General features: G+C 43.8%; 2 protein-coding genes and 1 long non-coding RNA gene across 4 annotated transcripts in view; 2 read left to right on the top strand and 1 right to left on the bottom strand.

The window, feature by feature from the left end:
- Positions 1–10,446, top strand: part of LOC310683392 (protein argonaute-4) — a 33,824-nt gene extending 23,378 nt beyond the window's left edge. The window contains exons 14-18 of the mRNA XM_083453290.1: positions 1,112–1,427; positions 2,953–3,087; positions 3,930–4,031; positions 4,446–4,645; positions 5,837–10,446. Coding sequence (XP_083309416.1) covers positions 1,112–1,427; positions 2,953–3,087; positions 3,930–4,031; positions 4,446–4,645; positions 5,837–5,945 — 862 coding nt within the window. The 3' untranslated portion in view covers positions 5,946–10,446. The remainder of the gene's footprint in view (positions 1–1,111; positions 1,428–2,952; positions 3,088–3,929; positions 4,032–4,445; positions 4,646–5,836) is intronic.
- Positions 10,447–12,438: 1,992 nt separating this feature from the next.
- LOC310683404 lies at positions 12,439–14,584 on the bottom strand. Its single transcript, XR_014514396.1, has 3 exons — positions 14,459–14,584; positions 13,991–14,154; positions 12,439–12,792 (listed from the first exon to the last, which is right to left on the bottom strand). It is a non-coding gene; the product is annotated as an uncharacterized lncRNA (long non-coding RNA).
- A 78-nt stretch (positions 14,585–14,662) lies between these two features.
- LOC310683391 (protein argonaute-1) overlaps positions 14,663–17,266 on the top strand; it is a 47,939-nt gene continuing 45,335 nt past the window's right edge. Inside the window, exon 1 of one of the 2 annotated variants that reach the window (XM_083453288.1) lies at positions 14,663–14,863. In XM_083453288.1, coding sequence (XP_083309414.1) covers positions 14,839–14,863 — 25 coding nt within the window. In that variant the 5' untranslated portion in view covers positions 14,663–14,838. The remainder of the gene's footprint in view (positions 14,864–17,266) is intronic. The other variant, XM_083453289.1, reaches the window with a different exon arrangement.

Genomic DNA, 17,266 nt, shown 5'->3' with positions numbered 1-17,266 from the left:
TGGCAATAGATGTACTCAATACATAAATAAAAAAACATCTAATTTCTAAATAAAAGGTACAGAGTCATTCTTGTCTGAGAATCATAGTTGGGCCCTCTTACATGAAGCCTCTTCCCCTGTCCATAGATGTGCAGAGAATAATTTTTGGCTCTCTGCACAACTGTAATGACATGCTTTCCTTAAATACAGTATTTTTCGCTCTATAAGACGCACCGGACCACAAGACGCACCTAGTTTTTGGAGGAGGAAAACAAGAAAAAGAATATCCTGAATCTCAGAAACCAGAACAGCGAGAGGGATCGCTGGGCAGTGAAAGCAGCAATCCCTCTTGCTGTTCTGGCTTCTGGTATAGCTGCGCAGCCTGCATTCGCTCCATAAGACGCACATACATTTCCCCTTACTTTTTAGGAGGGAAAAAGTGAGTCTTATAGAGCAAAAAATACAGTAAGTGCTATGCAAGTCCTATTGTGATGAAAAACAGCAAGGTTAAGAGTTGTAGCCCTACCAAGTCAAAATGTTACCAGGCTCCACTGATTGTAAATTTTCTTAATTTGATTTTAATTCTAAAGCTATGGTTCTAATTTAAATATGTATAGATCAGGGGTAGGCAACCTTAGGTCCGGGAGCTGGATGTGGCCCAATCGCCTTCTCAATCCAGGTCGCGGATGGTCCGGGAATCAGTGTGTTTTTACATGAGTAGAATGTGTCCTTTTATTTAAAATGCATCTTTGGGTTATTTGCGGGGCCTGCCTGGTGTTTTTACATGAGTAGAATGTGTGCTTTTATTTGAAATGCATCTCTGGGTTATTTGTGTGGCATAGGAACATGGTCAGAGGGACGATGGACCAGCCCATGGCTGAAAAAGGTTGCTGACCCCTGGTATAGATAGTGGGGGCGTGGGGGCACAGTATGTGGTTTGCACCAGGTGCAGTTATGGTTAGTTACAGCATTGTCTATAGGAGCAGCAGAATGTTCAGTCCTTGTGGTACCCTGCCCATCTGACAGTGTACATTGGTGCATAAAGTCAAAAGACAGGTGAAGGGAATGTGAAAATGCATCCCATTTCTTGATTTCCAGTGTAAACTTTTTTTTCTCCTTTTCAATTGAACAGGCCCTCTGTATTCCAGCAGCCAGTGATCTTTCTGGGAGCAGATGTCACACATCCGCCTGCGGGGGATGGGAAGAAGCCTTCCATTGCTGCTGTCGTAGGCAGCATGGACGGCCACCCTAGCCGCTACTGTGCTACTGTGCGAGTACAGACTTCCCGCCAGGAAACGTCCCAAGAGCTGCTGTACAGCCAGGAAGTGATTCAGGACCTGACCAACATGGTGCGAGAACTGCTGATCCAGTTCTATAAGTCCACCCGCTTCAAGCCCACGCGGATCATCTACTATAGGGGAGGTGTGTCAGAAGGGCAGATGAAACAGGTATTTGTCTCAAGATCCTTATATGTTGCATGGAGGTTTAGCTTTCCAAACTTGGGAAGGTCCAGGAGACACCACTTCTTTTCTGGACAGAGAGGTTTGTGCCATGAGGTTGCATGAAGCGGAAGCCTGTCCTAAAAAGCATTTAGTTCATAAGCTTTATTATCCAGTTTTGAGATCCAGTATTAGTATCACATGCAGGCTGTGCCACTGCAGTTACTTTTGAGATCCGATACATCCACAGACCAATAGCCTGTTGGTTCATGTTGCATACCCACTCCTTGCAGAAATGCTACTCTGTATAGGTATAGGTAAACATGGCAGTGGTTAAAAAGGGTGGTATATAAGTTGAATAAATAATAACAGTAGTACTGTAGGCGGTTATTGTTTTTGTTTGGTATTACAGTATATATTTTTGTGTTTTTATACTGTAAACTGCCCTGTGATGTTTGGTTGAAGACCAGTTTAGAAGTTTAATTAAAAATAAAGGAATAATAAGAGAAAACCAATCTGTGACTCAGTACACCCTTTTATGCAGAAAGTCTCATGTTCAGTCCCTGGTGTCTCCAGTTAGAGCTGGGAATGAGAATGTCCCCTATCATATACCCCAGCGAGCCTCTGCCAGTTTGTGAAGACAGTACTGAGCTAGATGGACTCTGTATAAGGCAGTTTACTATAAAAAATGACGACTTCTTGGTGACTGCTTTGCATTTTTATCGAGTAGTAACTATCGCAAGTAACTATGCCATGTCTCCCACCCCCAAAGAGTGGTTGTATTGTAAAATCCACACACAGTGACTGAGCCATATTCTAACATGTTTTTGTTTAAATTTCTAGCCTGGCTCTCCAGCAAATTGTGTTTTTTGTGTGATGTGTGTAGTTGTCATTTACATTCTAGAACCATTTAAATAGTCCCTTATACATTTGCTAATGATGAGGAAGATGGTGTTTAATCTTCAGAAAGAGAAACTGCCTTTTCCTTTGGGTGTGGGAACTTGGTACTATCTGAAATGACTGAACCCTGTCCTAATGTGTTAGTTAAGCTTCCTCCTTACTCATTGTTGGCTGAAAGAGTAGGCTGGCTGGCAGCCTCCAAATCTGAGCCTCTTATATTTTACTAAATGTATTTCTTCATCCTCAACTTGAATTGGCATTTAAGTTGAAATCTTACAGTGCCAGTGGAACCTGGCCCTTTATTCAGGTAGGTAGCCGTGTTGGTCTGACACAGTCGAAATAAATAAAAAAATTGTCCAGTAGCTCCTTAAGAGACCAACTAAGTTTGTTCTGGGTATAAGCTTCTGTGTGCATGCACACTGTGTATCTGAAGAAATGTGCATGCACACGAAAGCTTATACCCAGAACAAACTTAGTTGGACTCTAATGTGCTACTGGACAATTTTTTTATTTATTTTATTTATTTTGACTGGCCCCTTATGTAAGGAGTTGTATGTATTGGATAAATCCAATAAAAATAATGACCTTGTGCAATCCAGATAAGTAGCTGATGTCAAGCACTTAAATTTTCTAGGTGGCCTGGCCAGAACTCATTGCAATCCGGAAGGCCTGCATCAGTTTGGAGGAAGACTACAGACCAGGAATCACCTACATAGTTGTTCAGAAAAGGCATCACACAAGGCTGTTCTGTGCTGACAAATCTGAAAGGGTAGGCGATTCTTCCTTTGGAATGATGAGGCATCTCATTAGACCACATCTTGTATGGGGCTGCCAAATAACTCTTGGTGGAAAGAGGCGATGTATTAGCACATTTCATAATGTTATTCATTGCCTGTTTGCAAAGTGAAGTTGGAAAAAAACCATAGAGCAGGGGTATAAATTAAATTAATAATAATAAAATAAATAATGTCATGCAGCCAGACAAAGGATGACTTGAGAAGAGTGCATAATTTCTTAAGGTATAATTTGTAACTAAATGCTCAGATGCGCAGGATACCAAAGTAAGCACCGGGACTCAGGTTCAGAATAACACTGAAAGTGCTTCTTTTGGCCATTCTGCAAGTCTGCTGTCAGTAGCATAGCAACTCTTAAGCTGTAGGACAATGTGATATAGCTGTAAGACAGGTAGCAGTTCTTCCTGAACTTCAAAGCTTAAAACTTTGAAAATGGTGTAAAGAATAAATTATAAACTGAGAGTATCCAAAAGCCAAATAGAGTAGATACAGCATATTTCATCTATAGCTTGCCTTTTCCTCAAGGTGTTCAAGACAGCGTAACTGACTTCGACATTTTTATCACAACAAAAGTAGCTGCAATAGGGCAGTTGTATACTTCAGGTTTTATTGTTACTACAAAACTATGCTTAATGTTGCTTTAAGTCCAGTTGGACATAACTGATACATTATACAAAGCTGAAGAAAAAGGTGGAAGGCAAATTTTAAAGTGTGTGACACTGTTAAGTGGCCAAGAAGGTAAACAACTGGTTGGTTGAATGGCATTGAATTGTGCCACAAATGCAGATACTAAGGCACTCATTGATGTATCTAATAGGTGGGGAAAAGTGGCAATGTTCCAGCAGGCACAACTGTGGACAGCACAATCACACATCCCTCTGAATTCGACTTCTACCTCTGTAGCCATGCAGGAATTCAGGTAATCTGCAGCTTTGGTTATGATATCTTAATATTTTAACGTTTCATTCACTTTTACATGCATTGGGAGTGCCTACAGCAGCTTCATTTAAGCCATAATGTGTGCTAGAGGGGGAGAATGCATGAATATACTGTTAATTCAATGGGCCCACAGCATTTGTGCCTCTTAGTCAGTGGAACAGTCCCTTCTACCTATGTCGTTAGTGACATTCAACCTTGCTAAAACCTGTGTATCTCAGAGAAATGGGGAGGCATCTGGAAAAGAAGAGGGATAAACGGGGTTCTTATTCCTGAGATGTAATTTACCCTTGGAGAAAGAGAGAAGGGACTTTCTGACAGGGGCCCAATCATTCAACTTTCATTACACGTCTTCTAAAATAAAAATAGTGGATTTCCTGGCCTTCTCTTCCTGCAGGGAACTAGCCGTCCTTCTCACTACCAAGTCTTGTGGGATGACAACTGTTTCACTGCTGATGAATTGCAGTTACTGACATACCAGCTGTGTCACACTTACGTCAGGTGTACACGGTCTGTCTCGATCCCTGCTCCTGCATACTATGCCAGGCTGGTAGCATTTAGGGCAAGATACCATCTTGTGGACAAAGATCATGACAGGTGAGTAGTCGAGGGGCATGCATGCTTCTGTTCCATGGACCACTAGGCCAGGAAGGGATGGTGAACTTCATTCCCTTACTTAAAGGCAATCAGTGGCTGGAAATCCCTTACTCTGCGGTAGACTGTGGGCTTGTATTCTGTGTGAGTGTCAAAGAATGCATACCCCATTTAGCGCTGTGTTGAATTCCACCGTAAAGTTTTGCTGTTGGTATATAAAGCCCTGAACAACCTGGGACCGGGTTACTTGAGAACCTGCCTTCAACCTTACAGTCCTGCTCAGTTGCTCAGGTAATCTGATGAGGCTCTCTTAATCGTGCTAGATGCCCCTGAAATTCATCCTGCTTGTGGGTTTCCCACGGGGATCTGGTTAACCACTGTGAGAACAGGATGCTGGACTAGATGGACCTTTGGTCTCTGAGCTCAACAACAAGACGCTTCTCGCATTCATCTTGCAGCCACTGAGAGTAGGGCCTCTAGTGCAGCAGCATTTACTAGGTTCCTGTTCTTTGCAACAAATTGTGCACCAACGGCATTCTGGTTTTGGTGGCCTTTTCTTGTATTCCGAGCCTTCATAGAGCAACTGTTTGCAAGCATTTATTGTCTTCTACTTGTCACTGTATGGGACGCGGGTGGTGCTGTGGGGTAAACCACAGAGCCTAGGACTTGCCGATCAAAAGGTTGGTGGTTCAGATCCCTGCGACGGGGTGAGCTGCCGTTGCTCGGTCCCAGCTCCTGCCCACCTAGCAGTTCAAAAGCACGTCAAAGTGCAAGTAGATAAATAGGTACCGCTCTGGCGGGAAGGTAAACGGCATTTCCGTTTGCTGCTCTGGTTCACCAGAAGCGGCTTAGTCATGCTGGCCACATGACCCGGAAGCTGTCTGCGGACAAACGCCGGCTCCCTCGGCCAATAAAGCGAGATGAGCATCGCAACCCCAGACTTGGTCACGACTGGACCTAATGGTCAGGGGTCCCTTTACCTTTACTTGTCACTGTGAAGTTTGAACTGTATTTTATGTTTGTTTGTTTTTTGGTGTTGCTGGCGCTTTTTGCCTTTTATCCTCCTGTGTACTGCTTTTCAGTTTGGGGGATGTTGTGATTTATAAGTATATTTTTTTAAAAATAAAGAAAATGTTGACTAATTGAGACAATGTTGCCTTACTAAATCTCTTTTCTGTTTCCCTCCCCCCGCAGTGCTGAAGGCAGCCACGTTTCAGGACAGAGCAATGGCCGTGATCCTCAGGCGCTAGCCAAGGCAGTGCAGATCCATCATGACACCCAGCACACAATGTATTTTGCCTGATAAGAATCTGAGAGTCTGAGGCAGAAGCAGTAGCCCAGTTGGGCGGGCCACCAACCACTGGTGGTTAGGGCTCATTTTTATTTCAGGCTGTCCACCACCAGCAGCTTGGGACAGTTGCACTGAATTGACGCAGCAACATCCGATGCAGGCGCAATTGAGCCATTTTTATTTTGTGATTTTCAGTAAATAGGAATTTCATAGACAGTCTTTGCATTGGACTGAATTTTTACCTCAAAGCGCAAAAGGCTGATCCTCGTAAAAAGAAATTTTTAAAGGACTTGGCACGAAAGGTTTTTATTGAAATATTTTGCTAATCAATTTTAAGTTACCTCCTTGTCCCCCCCATTAAGCTTATCAAGAAGCTGAATTCCTCCTGGGCTTCTTCATACTGCTTAGTGAGTCTCCAGATATGGCAAAACATCTTATTCCACTGTTCTTCTGTGTGGGGCCATATAGACTTTATAAATGGAACTTTTACTGTAAACACCTTTCAACAACTATTACTTTTCTGAGGTATTGCTGTTTGTTTTTTTTTTGTTTTTTTTCGCTTTGTTGTTAAGTTTTACTAGTCTTTTTGTAAATCTCTCTGCAGTCGTGGGCTGCAGAACAATTGCACTATAACTGCGAATTCAACTTGGTGGTTCTTGTTCTGTGAATGTGTAACATAAGCGGATAGCAATGCCCTCTGGCAGGTCTAGTAAAATCATAATGGTTACACACAACTGCCACTGTCTGGTTCAGAATGCTGAACTGCTTCCCCCTCTAAAAAGTATGTGACTAAGTTCTAAAAGATTAGTTTTAGGTATTTTTCAGACATTACGAAAGTGCCCATTTTATGCTGCTGTGTTTGATGAATTGAGGTCATTTTTAATACTCTTTTTCATAGAAGGTTTTAACTTTGGCAATAATTTTTTTTTAATACCCTGGCAGTAACTTTTCTAGCTGAATACTTTACATGAGTTACAGCCAACATTCTTGTGTAGATTGACTTGACTTTGCTGAAGAGGAAATTTGTTCTTAAATGGATCAGAAAAGGCTCCCTTCATGCTTTTTACAAATGATTATTTTTAACTGTTTTATATTCACCATTGGTCTGTCTAGCCCCTTTTTATAAGCTTGGAAAGTGGGTGTTCCATATATAGGAAAGGCTTTGCCAATATGTACAGTTGTGTATAGTGTGACAGTAGCAATCGAAGACTTTTACCAGCATTTTAAAACTTTTGTTTCTCTGAGAGCTTAGGTTGCTCGCATGTACAGCAACATTCGCTAGCATGTGTGAAGTGTACATTTCAATGTTGATCTTGACCCATTTCTATAAATTAGAACTCTTATTTGCTTGGTTCTCTTCCACTAAAATGTGTAATGCAAAAAGCGGGGGTGGGGTGGGGCACCTGCAGACCATAGTAGTGCTGCCTTGAGACTAGCTTGTGAGTGTTAGCGCAATATGCTTTAAATTCCTAGTTTTTAACTGAGATGATGCCACTGTGAAAGATTGGGATTTTGCCAATAATTGCACTCTAGTCTCTGATGTGAGCAGGTGGTGTTGCAGAGTCATGTGACCTTGTGAACGTTTGGATCCAGACCTCAAGGTCAGCAATATGCTATGTGGTTTAGATTTTTCCTTCAGTCTTTTGAAATAGAGCTCGTAGATACTTGGAAAGTTTACATTTCTAAATACTGTCAGTCAGCTGTATCAAAATACACTTGACATTAGTCTTCTGAAAGCAGTTTTTGTAAGCTCCTCTTAGAAATCTCTCTCTTTCTCCTTCCCCCTCCCCCTTGTGGGTTCTAGCTTATAAAATTTTATTCCCCCCCCCCCCCAAACAGGAGCAAAGCAAACTCTGCTCTGATGCATAGTGTGGCCAGGCTTAGATACTAGATTAATTTAAACGTATTTAAGTCTTTCGTTTTCTTTTCCCCTTAAGAATACCTCACTTGTGTAATAAATATCAGGACATGTGGGGAGGAAGAGTGCTGCTTCAGTTGGTCCGCTGCTTTTCTTTTCTTTTTTAAAAATACCTGTTCAGGGAGAAAATGCAAGAATCGAACTCCTGCTGGCCAACAAATGGAGAACTAAGGCACCTTGAAGCGAGTAAGCACCTGTGTTAGTGTGTAGCATGGTTTCGGTTTTTTTGCACTAGGTAAGGACGTGAATTCGGACAGAGGGAGAGAGTACGTCAAGAAGAAAAATGTATATTGTAACATCATCAGGCAGGTAGCTTTTCCTAGCGCCAAGCACACCTAGTGCATGTGGAGCAGAGAGATTCTCTAATTTGCCTGTCTGCAGGTAAGTCTGACTCTCTTGGACATCAGAGTCAAGCAACATGTTAAGTATACTTAAAAAGCAAAAACAAAAACCAACTCTTTTTCCTTAAAAACAACAGTTTGAGTTTCTGGATTAGGACTGGCGTGGTGGGGTTACTGTGCAGAGTGATAGAAAAAGGCACCATATTTAATAAGCACTGATTCCTAGCTGCCGATGAAGAATCAGTAACACATTTTATATATGACACCAGGTCAGGAAAAGGTAGGCATGGTTTGCCCAAACCAGCCTGGAAAGCATAATTGGGCCTGTGGGCCAAAAGTTCCCTACTTCCTCATGCCATTGTCACCAAAGGCAAATCTGGATCCCACCCTTCTGACACACCCACCCCTTCTTTGGCTGCGTTTGCTAAAGAAAGAAAGTGACCAGTTGAAAGCATGCTTTTTTATTACTAAATGGGTGCTCAACATAACTTGCAGTTTTGTCCAGAACTGCGTAGGCAGGAATCTGAACTTGCCCTGGAAAGGGCTTTTCTGACTCACTCGCTCATCATAAAATAGGCAGGACTAGACGAAATTATCTTTTTTGTCTTCTATCAAAGGAAAACAAAACCCTGTTCTAATCATTATATCTTTCTTATGTATTACAGACCGCAGCTATCTTTTGAAGTCTTCTGTATTTAAAAATTATATATATATATAAGCGGGATTCTTTTTAATGCATTAATGTCACAAAAAATTATCATCCAAAAATGTCTGAGCTTTTTTTTGCCAACTTTTGCACTTTCTTGGAATTTTTCATGAATTTTCCTTTAATTTTTGCCCCTGTTGGAATTTTTTTCTGTGCAAGAAAATGTTCAGTTAACTCTCTGTTGCTGAAGAGTGTGATGATGTCTTTTGGGGTGGGAGTGCTTAAAAGCTGAGGATTTATCCAAGGGGCTGTACGGGTGGCAACAGTAGCAAAAAAGATCTTCGGAACTAATGACTGCAAGATCCAGATGCAGCAACGCTGTTGTGTGGCAGAATCTCTTGACTCTGCTCATCTGAACTAACCTCACCCCCACCCTGAAAATGGGATGAACTGAATTGTTATGCATGTGTCAATCAATGGGAAGACGTGCATTCTGTAGCTGTAGGTTCTTATGGTGTTTGGTTTTTTTTATGCTTTATCCTTTTGTTTAAAGCCTGTTGGCTATTGTTTAGCTATATGTTGTGAAAGATTCTCAAATGTAGCAAATTTGGACTGGGGTGGGGGGAAGGGGAAATTTTTTAGGAGCAAAAGGTGTTTATAGAGCCAACCAAAACACCATGCTCTTTTTTGCTTTCCCCCTATCCTGTTCTGCTTGTTGTGAGCACTTAAATTTGAAAAGAGGCTCTGAAAATCTTTTGTTCTGTAGCGGATTTGAGGTGCAGGCTGGGGTTGCTTGCTCTTTGCTTGAGGGCTGTTTAAAGATGACACCCAAAGAGGCATAATCAAGGGATGCAAAAGAGATGTTCCATGCAGTATGTATCAGTATGATTTAGAAGTCCCCCCCTCCCCGCCCTCACCCCATTCTGCCCCACATGACCCTTATATCAAAAGCCTTTATCCACCTGTTGGGGACAAGGCCATTCTGACAGGTTAGCAAACCTCCAACCCCAACCTCCCACCCCCCACTCCCCAAAAAACTACCCTTGTGGATGTGTTGTAGATCTTTTTACCCCCTTCTTGCTCAATAGCAAGGCAGTCGCTCTGCTTTCATTTTAGGAAAGTAGAGCTTGGAGGGCATTGTATCAATACTGTTTGAACTGCAAGGTTTTTTCCCTTGTGCAATTTGAGGAAAGATCATATGTGAATATCACTTAAGAGTTTCTTTATACCTTGCTATTGACACATTTTGGTGATATTTCTGTCTAGAGCCTGAAACATGTATGTAAAACTTGTTTGCATTTGTTCATTTTTGACTTCTGATGTATTTTTTTGTTTTGTTTCTATATTGTTAGACTTGTAATGTTTTAAATTGTATTTTATTAAAATTGGACTGGATGTATGTCTATAGCAATACGAGGTACTTTTTTCTTTTAAAAAAACAAACACAACCCCTGTTGGTGGGGACGGTAGGCTAATAGCCTTCCTATTGCGATAATATGCTGGCTGTGTATAACTGCAATGTATTTTTTTTTCTCTCTTTTTTTTTAGCCTGCAGGGATTTTGTGTTCATGTGTCCAAAAAAATAAATAAAGGCATTTGGGTGCCAAATGTTCTTTTCTTTCTTGGTGTATAATATATATTGCATAACAGAGGAAATATTGTATATTAAACAGTTACATGCTTGATTTATAAACCAGATATTTTAGAACATAACATAATTTGTAATATCTAAGCATAGAGCCATATGGTCAGTAAGAGCAGAGTCATAAGTAATTGGAAGAGTTGCTATAAGGTTCAGTTAAATGTCAAGTGATTCATTTTCTAGCCAAAACTACTCATTGTATATACACAAAAGGTCTGAATTGGCAATTACTAACCAGGAAATAGATCATTTGAGATGTAGTGGTTAACTCAGTTAAAATGGTAACTGCATGGCAGCAGGCAAGGTAAATTCCATGTCCCAAGTTTATTAGGAAACTTTCAAACCATGAATGTTTGAACCATGGCTGTGTAACAGTTTGGGTGACTTGTGTCAAAAACTATAGAGCTGAACTAGGTACAGAAAAGCAACCCAAATGGCTAAGCGTTGGCATAGCTTCCCAACAAAAATTATCATGTGGAGTTTTCGTAGTTTAGAAAAAACAAATCAAAAGTGCACTAGGAGCAAGAGCATTTATAAGATCACTCATTGGAGGTGGGAAGAAGTTGTCTCCTACACAATACTAGAATTTACGGTTAGTGAGAAATAAGTTTGTTATAGCTTTTACAACAGACAAAGGAAGTAACTGACAATACCCCATAGCTGACTTAAAAAAGAATTCACTGCCACAAGATATCCTGCTCACTAGAACAGATGTCAAAGGGATGAGGCAAATTCATGGAAAAGGATAGATCTCTCAGTGGCTCCTAACCCGGAGGCAAGATGCCAGTGACTAAAATTGCCTCTTGGTTTCCTACAAGGATCTGGCTGTTCCCTGTGGTGGCAAACAGGATGCTAAGACTAGATGAATCTTTATTTGTAGGGATATTCAGCATTAGACATGCATTCTGCAGGAGCTGTGAGAAAAGAACAGAAGCCATTTAGCGCACAGCTATTTGACAAAGGGACAAGGACGGTAGAGTAACTGGATCTCAGAGGCATAGCTAGGGGAGTCGGGGGGGGGGCACTGGGCACCACACCGCAGGGGGCGGCACTTACCCAAGCCACGTATCTCCTGGGAGTGAGACTGTGGCCCGGGCAACTGCAGACCACCACTCTACAGCTGAAGGAGGTGGTAGGCAGACACAGCTGGACCACGTTCTTTGCAAGTGGTACTCTGCCAGGCTGCATCCCAAGTGTTTGATTGGGGACCTAGGGATGAAGTTTCTCCTCTACCCTTCCTCTAGTGGTTTTATCACAAGTCTAGTGAATGGCTACACCAGGGGCAGGGGATCTGTGCCCTCCCCCCAGGTTTTGTTGTACTCCAGCCCCCCCCCCCCATCTGCCCCAGCTAGCATGGCCAATGGTCAAGGATTATGGGACTTTGAGTCCAGCAACCTCTGGAGGGCCACAGGTTCACCACCGCTGGCCTGCTTCAACGTAAAACTTCGCAATGTACAGACCAAATGCTGCAATGTTAGCTAGGGGTGGATCTACACTTAGGAAAAAATGCTATAAATAAGTCAGAAATTGTTATAAGAAGAAAAAAAAACTATGTAAAAATCACATAAACATTTATTTTGCTCTCTGGTGCCATCTGGTTTTGTATGTTTATAACACATTCAAAATGTTTTTTGACTAATGTAGCTGAGTTCTAGGTCTCTTGTGTACTCTAGTTTTGATGTAGGTCAAGTTAAAACAACTAGTGGTGTTGGATGGCCCACCTGGAACAAGAGATATACCCAGTTGGTTCAGTGGGGCTGGAATGAGTATTGTGGCATGCACATGTATTACAAAGGGCTATACGGTATTCAATGTTCTCTGTCACTAGTGCAAGGACTCCTGCGCCAGCAGGTGGGTGAGTTTTACTGTTGCACAAAGAGGAGCCCAAAGAATAGTTGCATAAAGCTATCGGTAACCACCGTATGTATTCTCTTGCACAACATAACATTTCTCTAATGGAACAAGTGTACCACTTTAATTTAGTATTACAACTAAATTTAGTGTTGGTGGCTCTCCCTTGTTTGCTTGGAGTCACTGGCTTGAATCTGTCTTCAGGTTTGCATCCTCCATTCAGGTAACCACTGTTCTCAACAGAACAGTTGAGAATATACTTAATCTGCACATTTGCTTTGCTTGTTGTTTTCTCAGTGCTGGAGACTTCATTTTCTCTTTTTAATAGTTGGGGAGCGAGGCTGCTGGAAACTTCCAAGAAAATGTTAATGAGGAAAGCAGCACAAATTTACTTATGGCATGCTTTCCCCATGGTTTACTAAACATGGGATGACAATTCCATAATCCAAGACGACTACAATCTGGAATGTAATTGAAACTGCAAAATTAAAGAGAGGAAATGAAGACTGGGATAAATGGAGAAAAACACTGCAATTATTGCAGTTAGACAGAAAGCTTGGTTGTGGAGGTAGGACAAGTGGTGTGTGCCAAAGACACAGCAGAGAATGTGAGTTTTGAGAAAGATTTGAAGTAGTGGCATAATGGGTGTTGGTTTTTTTTACAGCGATAAATGGACATTAAATATTTTATCTCCTATGTAATAATTTTTTATTTCCCATTAAAATATTGTGCTTGTGCATCATTCTCTTTTGTAGCAGTTGGGATTATTTCTCCCCACCTCCCATCCTCCACAATTCGTGCAAGCTTTGCAGTGCACCAATTACTTTCCCATCTCATTTTACTAACTGCCCCCCCCCCCGCTCCAAAATTATGCTGTATGACTCTGGGTCGCCAGACTTCTGTTTAAATTTTGTTTGAGCAGGCACATCTTCAACATTCTGCCTTTTTTGCAGTGCAGAGCATTATTCAGCTCTATGTCAATGTGATCTCGGTGCACTTTCAGACAAAATGCAAAAGTGCCAACCCATAGATGGGCAGGGTATATAAATAATAAAATAATTATTATTCTGTAGTAGGATGTCCCTATTTTCATCAGAGAAATGTTGGAGAGTATGCCATTCAGTGAGTTTCGTTGCCAGCTGGGAACTTAAACCTGAGTCTCTCCAGGCCTAATCCGATATTCTGCATTAAGGATGAGAAAATATACCACTTTCATATGTCTTGTTGGACTACAATGCCATAACCACTATCATGCTGGCTGGGGCTGATAGGAGTTGTAGTCCAACAGCTGAAGGGTCATATGCTCCCCATCCATGCCTTATGCCATATTAACTTTGTTACAAGGCTTTTTTTATGATGAGCCTGAAAGTGAGGAGTACCATTGATGAATACTCTCCCATGTCTGAGAAGCAGACAAACAACAAAAGATGAGCCAGCAACAACTCCCTGCAAGTAGAAGATTAGCATAGCACATTGGCCTACCCCTCTCCCTGCTATGCTAGTTTTCTACTTGCAGTGCATATTTTTTTAAAAAATGTATGGGAAGCATTAAAAAATACTATCCTCCATCTTGGGCCTCGGATGGTTATTCCCCCAGACTCGTTCTGGTTTCAAAATGGCCCCCATGCTGCATATGCCCTATACGGCCCCGAGCCTTACTCTGTTCTTGCGGCTCCCTTAGGTCGCCGCCAGGGGGCACCCACAGGATTCCTTCCCCCTTTTCCTTTGTTGGCAACAGGAGTCGAGGCAAAGGGGAAGAGTGAAGGGCTGCACTGTTACACTCTTAACGGCTCAGCACAGAGATTTCCGGTTTCCAATTGCAGCTAGTGGTGGGGGGGGGCAAAAACACAGGGTTAGCGCTTCTAATTAGGCTTTTCGTAAATGTTTTTTTTTTTAATCAATCACCTCCACACTAAGCGGGCAAAAACAGCTCGACACGGATGAAATTCCTTTTCCTCTCCTGCGCTCTCAGATCCCACAATAGCATTCATGGAATTGAACAGAGAGAGATGCAATGATAAGCAGGACAAATAGCCTTGGGAATTTTTAGCTTTGGGAGGGAAAAGGAGACGGAAAGATTGCACGGGAGTGCAACTCGGTAGGCTCCCTTTTGCCGCCTCCGTTTACCTGTTTCCCATGAGTCCCCAATGCAATTACCACTCATAGCCCCGCACATGGAGGATTCCTCAAAAGAGCCTGAAGTGAGGACTGCCTAGGGACAGTTATCTCGGGCGAAGAGCGGGAGGGGGGAGGCGAAGAGCTGAAGACCTCCTGTGACGCGTCGCCGGCGCTGCTGGTTGGCCGGGCGGTTGCGCATGCGCGCTCTGCGAATCCCAGGCGCCTGCCTCGTACAGAGCAGAGGCTGCGGCTGCAGCAGCGCGAGCGGCGCCCTGGTCCCGGCGCGCGCTCGCGGGCATCACTCAGCGCCCCCCCCCCCTCACCGCGTCCGCCGCCTCGACTTTCTCTCTTCCCCCCGCTAGGCTCGGGGCGACGCCCGCGTGGATGGGATGGAAGCAGGACCCTCGGGAGCAGGTATGGAGGACGCTGTGGGGGGGGGGGGAGACGGCTTAGAAGGAATGCAGGGGGGAATCTTGGAAGGAGGAAGATGCAATAGGTCCAGGGGCTTAGGGGAGCAAGTGCAATTGAGAGGAGGGGGGCTGAGAGCCAAGGGTGGTGTGCAAAGGGACATGGGGGCAGCGCGAGTCTGCTGCATGTTTGGGTTCAGCTTTTTGGTGGGCCGCAGTATGTTTGGGGGCTTATGGGGAGAAGTGCAATTGGGGGGAGGGGGCTGAGAACGGTGGGAGGCCTGCTGAGGAACAGCCGGGAGAGGTATTTTTTGGGAGGGCGGGCTGTGTTGGGGACTGCAAGGGGCTTGAGGGGTTTAGGGGAGCTGCTGAGGGAAGGGGGAGCTCAGGAGCAAGAGGCCTGCTGAGGCAGAGGAGTGGTCAGTGGGGGGATTACAAAAGGAGGGTCTGCAGCTGCTGTGTGTGTGCCGGAGGGGGGTGGCCCATACGGGTGCAAGTGTGAGATCAAAGAGGTCTGCCAAGGAGCGGAGTGGCAAATCGTGTGTGTGTGTGTGTGTGTGTGTGTGTGTGCTTGCAGTGCGCGTACGTGGGGGATGCAGGAAGGATGAGGACACGGAGGGGGCTGTGCGGATGAGGGGCGGGAGGAGACATGGATCGGTGGGGGAGGGGAGAGAATGAGAAGCCTTGGGACTTTGAGAAAGGAGTCCCGGCGTGGCGTCCAGGGCACCTGGAGCCACATGTGGAAAGGGAGTTGTCTGATGGGTTCCGGTTGGGGCTGCAAGAGTAGTTGGCAAAGAGAAGGGGATGCTGAGGGGTGGGTGGGAGGAAGTGGGCATTCCCAGGCAAGTTGGAGGGGTTGGGGACTAAAGAAGCACTTGCGTTGGGGGTGTTCTTGCCTAGGGAAAGGGGGAAGCAGGAGCAAATTGAGAGTGACAAAATGCAGTAAGGAGAGGATTGAGAAGAAACACACACACACACACACACACACACACCATCACTGGGAGGAAAGTTGGGGACGTCCCCCAGTATCCTAAGTATCCTAAGGATGACTTTAAAACTGCCCATCCCCCTCTCCAACAGATTGATGTGCAGGGATTAACTTTGTGCATGGTTACATCCACATCATACATTTAAAGTTCATGGCTCCTGCCACCAAAAAAAAAATGTGTCCAATTAGCTGTATTTTGTTACAGGTGCTGGGAATTGTAGCTCTGTGAGTGGTAAACTACAGTTTCCAGGACTGTGTGCTTTAATTGTATGATGTGGATGTGACCTGTTGTTTCAAATTGATTTTTTTAAAAATGTAAACCACTTTGAGGTAACTTGTGACAAAAAGCAGCACTACTACTAATATTATTATGTGCAACAAGGTGAGAGAGGCCTGTTGCGTACTTAAATGGAGGCAGAGGAGAAATCTGCAGCATTAGTACATCCATGCCCAAGTTGAGTTGGGGGAGATGTTGGCCTAGCAAGTATGAAATGCCTTATGGCTCTTGAAAGGAGAATGTTGCAAAGGAGGGAAGATATGGAGAGTAAGAGTTTGCTGGGCACTGTGAGGTCCAATAGCTTTTGAAAGAGGGCAGAATGTGGTGCTGCAGATCCTCAGAGAGGGAAGCTCACTTCAGCAAAAATCACCCTGAATAGGAGAGCTCTAAGAGGGGCTTTCTCTGCTTTGGGTCTCCTGTGTTTAAAGGAGTTAGGCTGATTCAGGAGCAAAAACTGACTTTAGGTGTGCGAGCAAAGCCTTGCTTGTTACCTAGACAGGGGTGTGAAGGTGGGTGAGAGAGAGAAACAAATGCCCTGTCCAGGAAGAGGAGATAAAATGCTGAATCTTGGCGCAAACATTTTTGTAAGAATACTCGTTGCTGCTTAATTGAGATTTGGGAAATGATTTTGGAGCTGAGTAGTGGAGGAGACATAGAGGCATTCATTCTGCCCCCTTCACTGTATCAGGGAAGCTGGGGGTTGAGATTTGAGTGGCTGAGCATGCCTGAAAGCTGGATGGTGAGGGGACAGAAGCAGAAAGATAAGGATCCCTTGTTAGGACAAGGGAAGCTGGCGGCAGCTGGGTCCTTAGTGAGCCCCCACCCCACCCCCGCTTTCCCCCCAGGCATAGCTAAGAGGTTTATGGGGAAGATATATGCCCACTGCCTTTGAGTAGCTGGAGGAGGAAAGACTCTTTTGCAGCCTTTGTCAAGTGGGTGCCCTCCAGGTGTTTTGGACGGCTAATCCCATCAGCACAACTGGAGGGCAACTCCAGCCTGGCGGAGAAGCTGTTGTCCTGTTTTTGTGTACCGAAGGAGTGATTAGAAGGCTATTGAAACCCATCATTTATGTGTGTGTGTGCTTTTTCTTTTGTTGGCTTTTACAAAAGTAGAACATCTTCCTTTCAGACCTACTTTAAATTGAC

The sequence above is a fragment of the Podarcis tiliguerta genome, assembly GCF_965153285.1.
Source record: "Podarcis tiliguerta genome assembly, chromosome: 8".
Classification (NCBI taxonomy): domain Eukaryota; kingdom Metazoa; phylum Chordata; class Lepidosauria; order Squamata; family Lacertidae; genus Podarcis; species Podarcis tiliguerta.
Note: the sequence above shows the minus strand (reverse complement) of the source record. Positions and strands in the feature narration are given on the sequence as shown.